Raw genomic sequence first — 12,762 nt, forward strand, 5'->3', positions numbered from 1 at the left:
AGTGCTGAGAAGCTGTCTCCTAAGTAATTCCCTGTCATCATCTGAGAGATCTGTGAGACGTCACTTTGCCCCCTGCTCACCCTATCCCCCTGCTGGTGGCTGCTGCCCATAACCCTCTGTGATAGAAAATACAGCATGCATTTCAGCTGTGACAAGGAAAAGTGGGCTTGATTTTTTAGCAGTAACGAGGAGTGGTAGAAGGCCATGTTTTCCTCTGCTTCTGCAGCTATAGAGGGTAGTAACTTCCAGTGGACCCGAGGGCTGGAAAATATCAGCTCTTATGTAAAGCACTTTGGCCATAAACTTCAAAGAGCTTCCCAAAAGCAGGCTGGCTTGCTGTTCGTGTTTTACAAATGAGGAAGCTGAGGAAAAAGGGAGGGAAGTGTTTTGACTGAATTCATCTAGCAGCTGCTGGTAAACGCAGGCAGAGACCCGGAGCAGTGCCACATATTGCGCTGCATCTCAGAGCAGGGACCAGTCCCTGCCTCCTCCAAGCGTGTGCTCCCTAGGTGCTCTGCTATATGATAACTAATTTCTACTTGGAAATCAGGCTGGTGACCTGATAACAACAGCCTTCAAACCATGCAGATTGATGGCTTCAAAGCAGAAGTGCTGATCAGAAATACCATGAATTAGTCATAATCTTATCAAAAATATTTTATTTATGAAAGTAACAATTATACTATACAACCTATATTGGAAATACATTGAATAATTGCTAGAATAAATACAGGCAATTAATTCAATCTTTTTATAGAATGAGAGGATTTATTTGACATTTGAATGTTAACCCAAGCTTTAACTTACATCATAAATAGTTAAAAGGCATAGTCAAGTTTTTTTATTATTTTTACCGTTTCTTTTGCATTTTTAATACTGTTCTATTTTGTAATCAACATGAATCAACTCTCCAATCATTAACATAATATTAGTATGACTTTCAAGCAATCATGTACCTCAAGATAATCAGACAAATAAGGTAGTGTGTGTGCAGTTCATTCTACAGCAGAATCTGTTCATGTCTGCATAAAAACAAGAGAAGCTGAAAATGCTTCTAAGTTCTTTAAGCATCATATGCTGATTTCTGCTTTACCACAGTGCTTTTAATACGAGAATCTAAAAAGGGCATGTATCTGTGTGCAGCTGGATTTCTGTTGCTCTTTATAAAGTATATTAGGGCTCAATGCCACATTCCTTTGGCTGGTGAAGGACTGCAGAATTAAGTCCTGAATAGTATTTCTCAAAACCATGGTCCAAAGTAAATGTCCAGGACTATTAGGCACCAAGGAAGTGATGGATTTGCTAAGGCTTGGTGTTTCCTGATAAAAAATTGGCTTCTTTTCTGGTAGATATGCTCTAGTCAAATATAAATCACTGGGCTCAGTTCTGCGGTCTGTATTCCACTGGATCTCAGAGAAGCTGATGTTCATATTTTCTGTAAACATGTGAAGGGCACTGCAGAAATTTTATAGTAAGACACTCATATTTTGAAAGTATTGATAAGTTTTCCTTCCATGTATTTTTTTAAACTAAAAAATCTAAACCACCTGCATGGTACTAGCAGATTATGAACTATGACCATCAGTGAAGTCAATAGTAGTTTTGGGTGTCCAGTGTGTTCTCTAGATGAGAAATTTTGACTCTTCAGGTCCCATATAAAATCAATGGGAGTTTTCCATTAGCAATGTCTTTTCCAATGGCATGGAGGCCTGCCTTGCCTTACGGTTATTGTGCATGTCAGGGATATCATGCTCTCAGCAGAAAAGCAGATTTCCTTTTCACAATGTTATCCAAACCAAAGCCCCAAATTGCACATATCTACTACCCCTTTGGCCTTTTTTTATGCACAAATATGCTTGTATTCAAAAACTGACAATGTTGGGCCTTTCCTAATAAATGTCTTCAAAGAGCACATTTAAATGCTTTTTCACAGAAATAACCATTCATCAGTTGCAAAAATGCAGAGAGACTTTTTATTCTTTCTGTTGCGAACAAGTCAGCACAATTTTTTGAGGAGAAAGTATGCTTATTTGTTTCTCAAATGTATTTAAAAAGGCTAAAGAACAAAATGTTGGGGGAGGCAGCTTTTTTTGGCAGATAGTAAAATATAAAATATGTGATTTAAAAAAGAAAAGTTGGCTTAAAAATACACACACACAAATAATACAATAATATAAAAATACAGCTCAGCCAATGGCCTCTTAAAATTTACCTTTGGCATTACATTTGGCAGCCTAACACAAAAGACCCTTCCTATAAACAGAACTATAAAAAAAAGAGAAGTTCATAAATTAGGTTGCAAGGGGTTGTAAGATCCTTTTCGCGATTCTCCAAGCTCCTTTCCTTCCTGTCCACACACATAAGCATGACCAGTGAGGTATATAGAACATAACACTGTCAGGCATATGCACAATAAAAAAGTGCATAAACATAGAAGTTCTCCCCTTTTCTTGCGAACAGGATGAAACTGTGTGGTTTGTGTTCTTCTCCTCCCTCCCGCCCGCCTTGGAAAAAAGTAATCATGTTTTATTGTTTGTTTTTTTTCTTACTTTGGCGGATGAAAATGAACCCAGAGGAATATAAATGTCCTGTTCCCAGCAGCAATGATCCATTTCAATTGGCAACATTCATCTGATGCCACAGATACTACAAGGTCGTTGGGTTGCTTTACAACTCTCTGGGTAACTTCCCACAGAAATATCATACGTCTAGCACCATGTCATAGTGTTGCTCTTTCTTCCGCCTGCCACATTTGGTGATAAGAACCAAGTACAAAGTCAAAAGCATAACCCAGTAACATGCATAGAGTATTGTGCCAATGATGAGAACTGTCTGTTTTGACTCGGAAAATGGCTTTTTTGATTCCTTGTAGATAGTGAAAATCACGCCACCTAGGAGGATTGTAAACCAAATGGAGACTGGAATGAGTCCTATAAAATTAACTACAATGGTTTTTCTTCCTGACGTGCCCCACCCCGCTTTGTTTATCGTGGCAATTGCGAACATCTTTGCTGGCAGTAAACTTGACATGTACAATACTGAGTAGAGTGACATGAAAACCATGACAATGTTGCCCCTAAGGAAGCTGGCAAATGAAGACTTTATCAGGCCCACTAACTGAACTGTCAATAAGAAGAGGAGGATGTTCCAGATTTTTCCCCTGTAGAAGAGCTGAATGACTGTGGCGATAAGGAAGAAAGGAAAGAATCCAGTGATTACAGCTTCATATGTCATCCACAAATGGTGCTTGTGGAACCACATTGCATTATAAAGCCACTCTCTAAAGTACGATTTACTCCAGCGGGTCTGCTGATTCAGCCACCTGAGATACTCTATCGGTGTTTCAGTAAGGCACTTGGATCTAGCTGTGTATTTTGTTGCATAGCCCAGACTTAGCACTCTGTTAGTTAGATGTCTGTCATCTCCGAAGCTGCACTGGGAGCCCATAAATTCTTGATTGTACCAGTCTTCCACAAATTCATGGAGTAAAGAGTTTCTGTACATCCCCAGAGGTCCACTGATGCACTGTACACAGCCAAAATAGGACTGACAGGCTCTTTCTATGTTAAATGCCATCCAGTATCTCACACTGCTCAGAAAGGAAATCCATGAATCATATTTGTTCAAAATCTGAAAAATAAAAAAAGGTTTCATTTTAGATGAGCTCTTGAGACAGAAAATGTATACATTGGATCAATATGGAATTTGCAGAGACTAGAGCACCATTAGCCTGAATACAGGAGGAACCTCACTCCTGTATCCACTCACAGACACAGGAGTTCTATATGGTCCAGGACATTGGCAGGAAGGGCAATACAAAGCCTTCAGAAGTCTGTTCCACCAAAATGCTCTCTTCTTCCTTGCAACCCTTCCTATTTTCCACCAAGAAATTTGTTTTCTGGCTCATTCTTCCTTCCCCTTTACCCCCAGTTTAAGACCTGCTGGACTCAGCCTCTCTTGAGAGGAGATGGTGGAGTCCCAGACATGGCCTGCTGCTTCTCTGCCACCTGCACACATCTTTGGGGCTCATAGGACTTCTTCCAGCCCTCCTAAAGCTATGCTGGAGCATAAGAAAGGTTAAGCAGATGGTCTTTGGCATACATTTTTGGTATCATAAGGCTGGCCCTAGAGGTTTGACCATGGATTATGTCCCCATATCTGACGTTAGTCCCTCTGAGGAACAACCTGTTCTGCTTTGTCTCTGCAGTACCGATCCTGATACATTGCCCCACAACACACTGTGATACTCCAGTAAAGTCTTGCTTTGGCCTGCATAAAAGTCTCAGTCTTTCTCTTCTGCATGCCCTAAAGCTCGCCAGAAGCTCAGGTCTACACTTAAAATACAACACAGACATAGCCCAGGAGTCTGAACACTGAGTGGAGGTATGGGTGTGTGCAGATGCTCAAGTCAATGCCTTCATATCCAGGTTGTCAGCACACATCTTGTGCTGGGGGATGTGGCACAGAAGCATGTAATAGGGTGGCTGTGCCAGCTCTGCACCCATATCTTCTCAGTCTGGGGATTTACAAAGGAATCTGTGGCCTTCTACAAGTAGAAGACATTTTCCGCAACAAGGAAAAAACCCCAAAAGAACAGTCTTTTGCTCTGATGGTCCTAATTTCTGTCAGGTTTGCTGGCCAAGAGCCAATCCTGCCTTTGTTTAATTCTGGAACAGCTTAGAAGCAGCAGGGCTCAGGGATAGGCTCAAATGTATTTGGTGCATGCTGGAAAGTGAATTGGAAAGACAAAAAAAAGAATAAAGCCTCATTCTGCTCCCTTTCCTCCCAGAAGACACATGTCCTTCTACTTCTCTCTGCAGATGCTTATGAACCTTTGCTATCATAGCTGAACCTGTACTGTCTCCCTCCAGTTGTACTCACACATGCCTGGCACCTCACATGTGCAGGGGGAGTGTGATGCCTGGTTTGTGGTCAGTCCAGAGCCGCAAAGATATTCAGGCTTCTGTGGCAATCTTAATTTCTGGAGTTAAGAAGAGCCACATGCCTGAAATACTTCTGACTACTGGGGCTTTCATTAGCAAGTGCTTGCCCATAGAGATGGCCTGTCTCCTGCATCTCATATAAAAGCCCAACTGAGTACGCGGGACCAATCCTAAGGCCAACTGAAATATCCATATGCATTTTTTCTTTCTAAATTGCAGCAGAAGCAGTTGCATCTAAAGGAACGAACAGCCTTTTGCTGCAGTTGTCAGCCAAACTCAGCAATGCTGGAAATCCTAACAGAAGTGGAGCTGGGCTGACTTGGGGGTTTTCCATTGTCCTGCCTGACAGAGATGCAGAGGAAACCCAACAATACACAGATTGCATAGTGCACTGTGTTTCAAAAAGGCTTTTATTCCTAACAATCTTGGCTTCCAGTCGTAACATAACTGAAGTGCTTGGGGTGCTGAACTTGGCTTTGAGAGACCTGCTCTCAATTCCCTGCTCCCCCATAGCTTTTATTTGGTACCCTGAGCAAACAATTATAACCAGAGACTCAAAGGTGCCACAACAATCCAGCACTACCCCATTTTTCATATATATGGAGAAGAATAATATTTATTTGCTATCTATGGGTGCTGAAAACATTCAGTGCTCACATCCAAGAGTAAGAGTTTCCATTCAACAAACAGAAAGATTAAGGTATCATAAAAGCCTCTATATGGTATCATAGTACATTCAATGCTACTCCAGGCAGGGAAATAGTTGCTGAAAGTTGCTGAAATCCCTCTGTTAATCTTAAAATCATCATACTCACCTGCACATCACCTCCAACTCCTCCAACCATTGGATCTTCTTCTAAAACCTTTACCATCTCCACTGATGAGGCTGGATCAAGCATTGTATCTGAATCACAAACCTACAAATAAGACAAAACAAGAATAAAAATGGGTTAAGGAGCACACTAGAGACGAAAATAAAGATCATGTGAATGACTGCAATAACTCTAAATGCATGTTCTCCTCAATGAAATTAAATCTCTCTTTGAAGCATGCATTGATGCTTCTGTTAAAAACCATTTGTATTGGGCAGCAAGGAGTGGTGCTGGACAAAGCAGAGTGCTTGTTGGGGCTGTGCATGCAAACAATCCTCTCTTCTGTATCAGCTCTATTTGTTTTACTGGCATGCTGAGCTGGCTTCTAATAAGATATGCTCTCAGAGATGGGGCACTGCAGAGCAAGACAATGTTTGTGGGTGTGTGGCAGAATCCTGCTGAGCCCTGATACAGGGTTTCCCTGCATCAGTTGGAGCTCCCTGGTCAAATGTTTCCCACTGCCATATGAGGGAAGGAGCAACGAGTTAAATTCCAGCCACTTGTTATAAAAATGTCAACTAGGAGTCTGGGAAGAAACCTAATAGTTCTCTCACTCTCAGAAGGCTTTAGCAATCCATGTAAGATATGTATTTTGGATTCCAGAGCAAACTCATTTTTAATTTTAGATGCATGGTGTGTTATTAGTAGTGCAGGGATTTGACATTTGATATATAGAAATTATTTGCTATTTTCCTCTGGCATTCTTATAAAAAAACCCTATGTAAGGCCAGAAGGAGCAAGTCCTGAAGTGCAGTGCTCCACAAAACCAGGGCAGAAATAGATGACACACAGAAGGTGTTTCAGCCACACAAACACTCCTAGTCAACTAAACGCTGTGTACATTAGGAACGGGCTTTCCCCTGGAGAGTAGGAGGAGGGCTCAGACAGGCTGGCCGGCCTGCGAGGCAGCTGGCACTGCTTTCGGTTGCTCGGAGGAGCATGACACGGGCTGCAGCCTGTTTCAAACAAGTGGGTGTCTCCTTGTGGCTGCTGCTGCACGCGGTGCCCCCACTGAGTGTTTTGCAGACACCCAGAAACTGGGGCAGAAGAGGCTGTCCCAGAAACACCCCCCTGGCTGGCTGGATCCTGCCCTACAAACTTTCATACTGCTTCCAGTTTATCCCCACAGTGCATTCCTGTGATTTCAGATGGGGACGATAGGGCAAAAAGTCAGTAGTTCTGCATGAACAACATACAAAGTCAATTCTGGTGAGGCTTCATATTGGGGTATGCTAATTTTGGTGTCTTTTCATCCAATTTTTCAATTCAGCTAAAGCCTTCTCATTCCAGGGGAGCAGAAAGCCTCATGTCTGGTCTGTGAAGAGAGAGAGATCATTTGGGGGCTCTACTACAGACCACTCAAGCCCAGGATAGTCAGGCTGCACAGTTTGGAATGCAGCTGAGTGCCTGCCAACATGCTCCCCTCCATGCTCACTTTGGGGGGCCAAGAGGAGAAAGGTGATGAAAGCTCTGATATTGCCTCCAGGAGAAAAGCCACAAGCATTTCCAGCTCCTGCTAACTTGATGCATCCAGCTCCTCCCCTCAAAGGATTAATCCCAAGGAGTACCTTTGCATAACCAAGGTGTGCCTCCAGCTATCATGAGCGACAGCACTCAGTGATAAAAAGGGAGCAAAACAATTCTGCTGAAGAGGGGAAAGGATGCCTATATGTTTATCTGGAGCTCCCTGGACAAAGCTGTGGCTGAGCGTTTTGTACAGGGAATCTGTAGTTTAGTGAGTACCCAGGCTCAGGCAGAGATACTCATTGTGAACATGACTGATGGGCTGGGATCGGCTCCCTCCCCAGCGCCTCTGCTTTCCCTCCAATGCCTGTCACTTGAAGCAGCTGAGCAGCCTCCACCCCATCAGATGCATTTATCTATAGCAGAAATACCTGACCATGAGCAACAACACAAGTAGGTATGAAGAATCCTGAAAAGGCTGGATTCATATACCAGTATGTGTCCTGGGCATGCCAGCACAGTGGACATGTCTGGGGATTTGGGGCAAACCTGAAAAGTCATTATTTTCCATCTAGACAGGGCTTTTGCAGGTGAAAAGAAGATACACCCAGAGAAAGACAGACACTTAGGAACCCAAATAAAACATACCAAGGTCAGCCCAGCCAGGGGTGGCCCAGCACAGCCCAAGAGGCAATTTGCTACCTTTCTACATAAGGGCTGTGACCTAGAAATTACTGCCTTGGGTCACAGAGTTGCATGAAAGAGTTATAATGAGTTCAGATACTCATTATAACCAGTGGTGGTTTATCCAAGGTGCTCTCAGGAGTTCAGGCTGCGCTGGACCGTCCACACAGGTATCTCCATCAAGCCAAGACGAATTGTACCCTGGCTGCCCCAACCAGCTCTGCAGAAATGATACCTGGCAGTTTAACTCCTATGCATGCTTGCACCCTCCTAACCTCCTCCAGGATGAAAATAAGCCTTCACAGCAGTTTCAGGTATTTAATGAGACATCGCTAATGAGCAACAGCTCTTTATCTGCGTTGGTCTGACTAATGGTTGCCTGTCCATAACTCCAAGGTGTCTTTTAAGAACCATAAGGCCCACAGTTTCAGGGGTGGGAAATGGTGCTGACTGGTCCACTTTTCTAAAGTACTTGATCATCGAGGCAGGTTGCTCAGCCCTTAAGGTCTAGCCTCTTTAAAGTAATTTACCCTGGGTACCCCCATTTGAAATATCTTGACCTTCATTCATTCATAAAACAGATCTACATTTTAACTGCATTACATCATGACTGTGTAGAAGCCAGGGCCACCAAGGTGCTGCATTTCTAACATAGGTGTGTCTGCAGATGTGCCTGTGGCTTCAATTGTTACTGCAGCTTTTGGGACAGCAGCACTACAGTCCCTGACACATTCATTAGTTCCCGCTGAGCCAGGTCAGGAGTGTTAACTGACTGAAAGACCAGAAAAATCTCTTCCATTTTCTCAGTTTATGCTATGACTGTTGAAATAGAAACACTTTTTCCAGGTTCTGTGAACAAATGCAGGAGCTGGACTGAGGGAGGAAACTTGCAATGAATCCATTTCCTCTCTGCCGTCTCTCTCTGCAATCTGATACTTCTGTGTGAAGTGATTATAAAACCATGCTAATAAAGAAAAACAGCATTTTTATCCCACCATAATGCCTCACAGCACAGAACCAAAGTGCAGACAATGGAAAGCTTAAGCCCATTGTTTCCAGAGAATAAACCAGTTTCAATTTTGGAAGTGTTAGGGGATGGGGATGGGTTTTAAAACTTTGCTTTACACTCTCAGCTCCAATAACAGAGCAGTTCCTGGCGCTCTTCAGTTTCTGCCCCTCCTGTGTGTGGAGGACTCGCTGCCCTCAGTCCAGCTACTGGCAGCCAGCCTCTATGTGGACACTGTGCAGATGGATGCTGTGTTTCTGGACCACAGAAACACGTGTGGCTCAGCCATGCAGCTGCCCTGAGCCAGCAGAGAGCACTTCATGGGGCGCTGAAGAGGAGACCACTGGATGCTCTAAGGTCGGGAGAGGGTGGGAAGGGCTGAGGGTGGTTAATTAGGAAGACCATCTCATATTCAGTGGGGCTTGTTGGCCTCGAACAATAAGGAGGGATCCTCAGTGTCCACCCAGAGGCCCTGATCCCACCCGCCTTCCTCCACACATGGCCTCCTCCCCTTCCCACAGTCAGCAGGGCTGTTTGCAAGAGTGAGGAGTGCTTCCATGTGTAAGGCAAAACCAGAAACTCTTTCATGGGATCCGAGGCAGCTGGAAAGAAATGTGTCTCTGCTGCTTTGGAAACAGGGAAAGAGGACCCAGCCTAATTCATTTTTAAGTGAATAGTGTCATAAGGGCTTTAAAGGCCAAGTCGCGGTGAGTGAGGTAATGCAGCTGTGATGAAGCAAAAGCTCCTTCAGGCTTTAGCTGAAGAAATCTTTCTTTCAAGGCTGCACATTGACCTTTTTATGGAATACTCTGCATGACCTTCAAAGCCTGTAAATATCCCCATCTTTTTTACAAACTCCAAGATGTTCCCTAGTGCCACCAAAATACTTGTCTGTGTGCTTGAATATGAGGCCGCTAGCAACCTCACAAAATAAAACCTTACCCAAGATCTTGACCTACAGAAGCACAGATGGGGTCTTCAGGAGTCCACTGGTTTTGTCTAAAGCAAACCCATGTGGATGAGGGGCAGTACTGAGATCTGGGGAAGGATTTCATATTCTCTGCAGTAGCTGGTGCACAGATTTAACATATTCACAGATGGAGTGACCATTTTAAAAGGTAGCAAAATACACTTTTAACGGTCAAGCTGTTTCCAAACAGACTGAAAGGAGCACTGTGTTCATCAGGGACTAGGATGGCCTCTAACATGCTGCATAAAATATACAAAAGCTGCTTTCTTTCAAAGCGTGTTTAAATTGGCACTGACCTGGCGCTCTAATACCTACCTGTACATAATCCACACTTCTCCCCAGTGCTTTGAATGCTGTGTACATAACTTCTCTTTTTCCACCCCATTTCTGCATGATGCAAACACTTTTGTTGGACAGGACCAGCTGAGATACATGTTGCATGCTCTCTCTGTGAGACTCCTCCGTCTCACCTGGACCTTTGTCATGAAAGTTATTACTCCAGATATAAGTGGCAGATTTGTCCCTACCCATGATTTCAGTAAAAATGTCCATCATGTAAACGTCATCTTCTGAGTTCCCATCAATGACCATAACAACTTTAATTCCAGGGTAGGTCAATCTTTTCACAGAAAGTAAACATTTTCTTAAGTAGTCAGGATCCTCTTGATAGGCAGCAATACAAAGGGCAACTGTTTTGTTCAGCTTGATTGGAGTCTCTAGCGACCGCTTCATTTTCCTGTGCTCTAGGAAGGCAAAGAGGCTTTGGATGATGAGATGTGATGCCAGGATAGCACCATAGAGTCCAAAGGAGAAGTAGTAGTTGTCTGTTTGGATGAACTGGTAGCCCACAATGTAAGCAGCGGTGATTCCCAGCAGGAGGGACACCCCAAAGAGTGTGGTTCCAAGTATTCTCAGGATACATATAAACCTCTCACAATACATCTGCAAAGAAGTACGGAACTGTTAGCAGAGCCACCACTTGCTGATAAAGACCTCATAAGGGGTGCATGTGACTACAACACAGAGCTCAGCATCAACACATACATCCTGTGCTTCTGTCTGTGTCACAGATTTACTTCATCACCTTGTTAAACTTAACAACTCTTTGCTGTACTTCCTCTGTGTAAAGTAAGATTCAAATACACTTAATGTACCAGGGATGTTTTCTACTATTTGTAGTGTCCTCACAGAAGGTGCTGTCTGTGTCAGGATCTTATTTTGGCAGCCTGGGCTTGCTGAATGAGACACGCTGTCATATTACCCTGGGGGATTGCAGAAGGGGCTTTTGGGCCACCACTCACTTCATATGGTCATAGGCAAGCAGAACAGCTGAATGTCGAGGCAGCCCCTCCTCGTCCCCCATCCATGCCATGACTGCATCCCCCCCGAATTGCTTCTGTTGCTTAGTTATGTTTGCAAAGATATTGGAAAGACATTCTTAAAACAGATGTCTGAATGTATTTATAATTTTTAAACAGATGCCTGACTATATTTATAATTTATATTTATATAATCAGACATCTGCTTTAAAAGGTCTTCTCAATACCATTGCAAAAATGTATTATTCATACATTTGTGTACATAGATATATGCACGTGTGAGCATATGTGTGTAGGGCTAAAGCCTGACTGAGATTAAGTCTGTGGCAAAACTACACATTAATTCAACAGAGCCAAGACTCTACCCTGGGCTCAGAAATTCATTAGAACATCAGTTGATTGTGACCACTTCTGCATATTTATGTTACCTGGTTGTGAAATCTTCTAACCTGAGCTCTGGGCTACGGAGGAGCTGGCTGGCAAGGAGAGTGCTCTGGAATTCTTGAGACAAACAATGTAGGCAGGCAGACGGGCAGAGTACATTGCTACCTAACTGCTTTTTGCTGGCAATCACATTAACCATTTTATGCAGCAGCTTTCTCAGAATTACAGGAAAGTTAATGACAATGTTTCATGTCAGTTCTTGCATTTGACATTAAGGACATAAACCGATAATGTCTGTTTAAGGCCAACCCAGCAAATGCATTACAAGTCAATGAATCTGAAACTCGTGCTTGAATATTTTGCTGAATTAGGTTCTCTTAGAGTAATGAACTTAATATTTGTGTTTTCTTACTATTACTCATATTTTCCTTGCTGCTATCATCTTGCTCGTCTGCTGATCATGTTTGTTTCACCATCTGTTGGCCAAACCTGAAGCTGGAACAGCACTTCCTTACATCATATATGTCCTTAACTCTTTCTTGAAGAAATACTACCAAGCTGCAGCAGCATAGCTGTCAGCAATTACACTTCTGTCTGAAAAGTTACAGACTTGGAGAAAAAAAAGTCAGCAGAGCATCACTTACACAATAAAAATAAACCAGGCAAGCACAAAGTCTGAGGTTACAAAGACTGCTTTTTTCCACTGGCTATTTAGGGTCTTAAATTTCAAGACAGGAGGAAGCCTCTTAAATATATATTTGGAGACACTGTTAACGAAATTGGACCCTATCTCTAGGACTTCCTTGAATACTTACGGCTGGGCTCTGACAGGTGCTGTAATCACCCACCAGCAAAAGGGACTGTCCCTGCTCTGGCCTGTCTGAAAGTCTTTCATAACAAGGGGTCATAAAGAAGCCTAATAAAAGATAGCTTATGCTTACCACCACTGTAGGTGAATGAAAACTCAGTGCCCAAAATAGACTGGCTTTAGAAAACAGATTAAGTAATAGATCCCCTCTAGATTACCTTGAAGTCAAATAGCCTGTGTGTTTATTAATCCCTCAAGCACGCAGAAGGTCACAAACATCAAGGTAAACGTTTCATTAACAGCACAGTTGTA

General features: G+C 43.1%; 1 protein-coding gene across 1 annotated transcript; it reads right to left on the minus strand.

The window, feature by feature from the left end:
- Nucleotides 1-2,700: 2,700 nt before the first annotated feature.
- On the minus strand, nucleotides 2,701-10,881 carry HAS2 (hyaluronan synthase 2; the record flags this gene model as incomplete). Its single annotated transcript, XM_080610470.1, has 3 exons — nucleotides 2,701-3,630; nucleotides 5,759-5,860; nucleotides 10,255-10,881. 3 exons carry the CDS (start codon nucleotides 10,879-10,881, stop codon nucleotides 2,701-2,703), a joined length of 1,659 nt encoding a protein of 552 aa, XP_080466596.1.
- Nucleotides 10,882-12,762: the final 1,881 nt, after the last annotated feature.

Source organism: Psittacula echo, assembly GCF_963264785.1.
Source record: "Psittacula echo genome assembly, chromosome: 2".
NCBI classification, from domain to species: Eukaryota; Metazoa; Chordata; class Aves; order Psittaciformes; family Psittacidae; genus Psittacula; species Psittacula echo.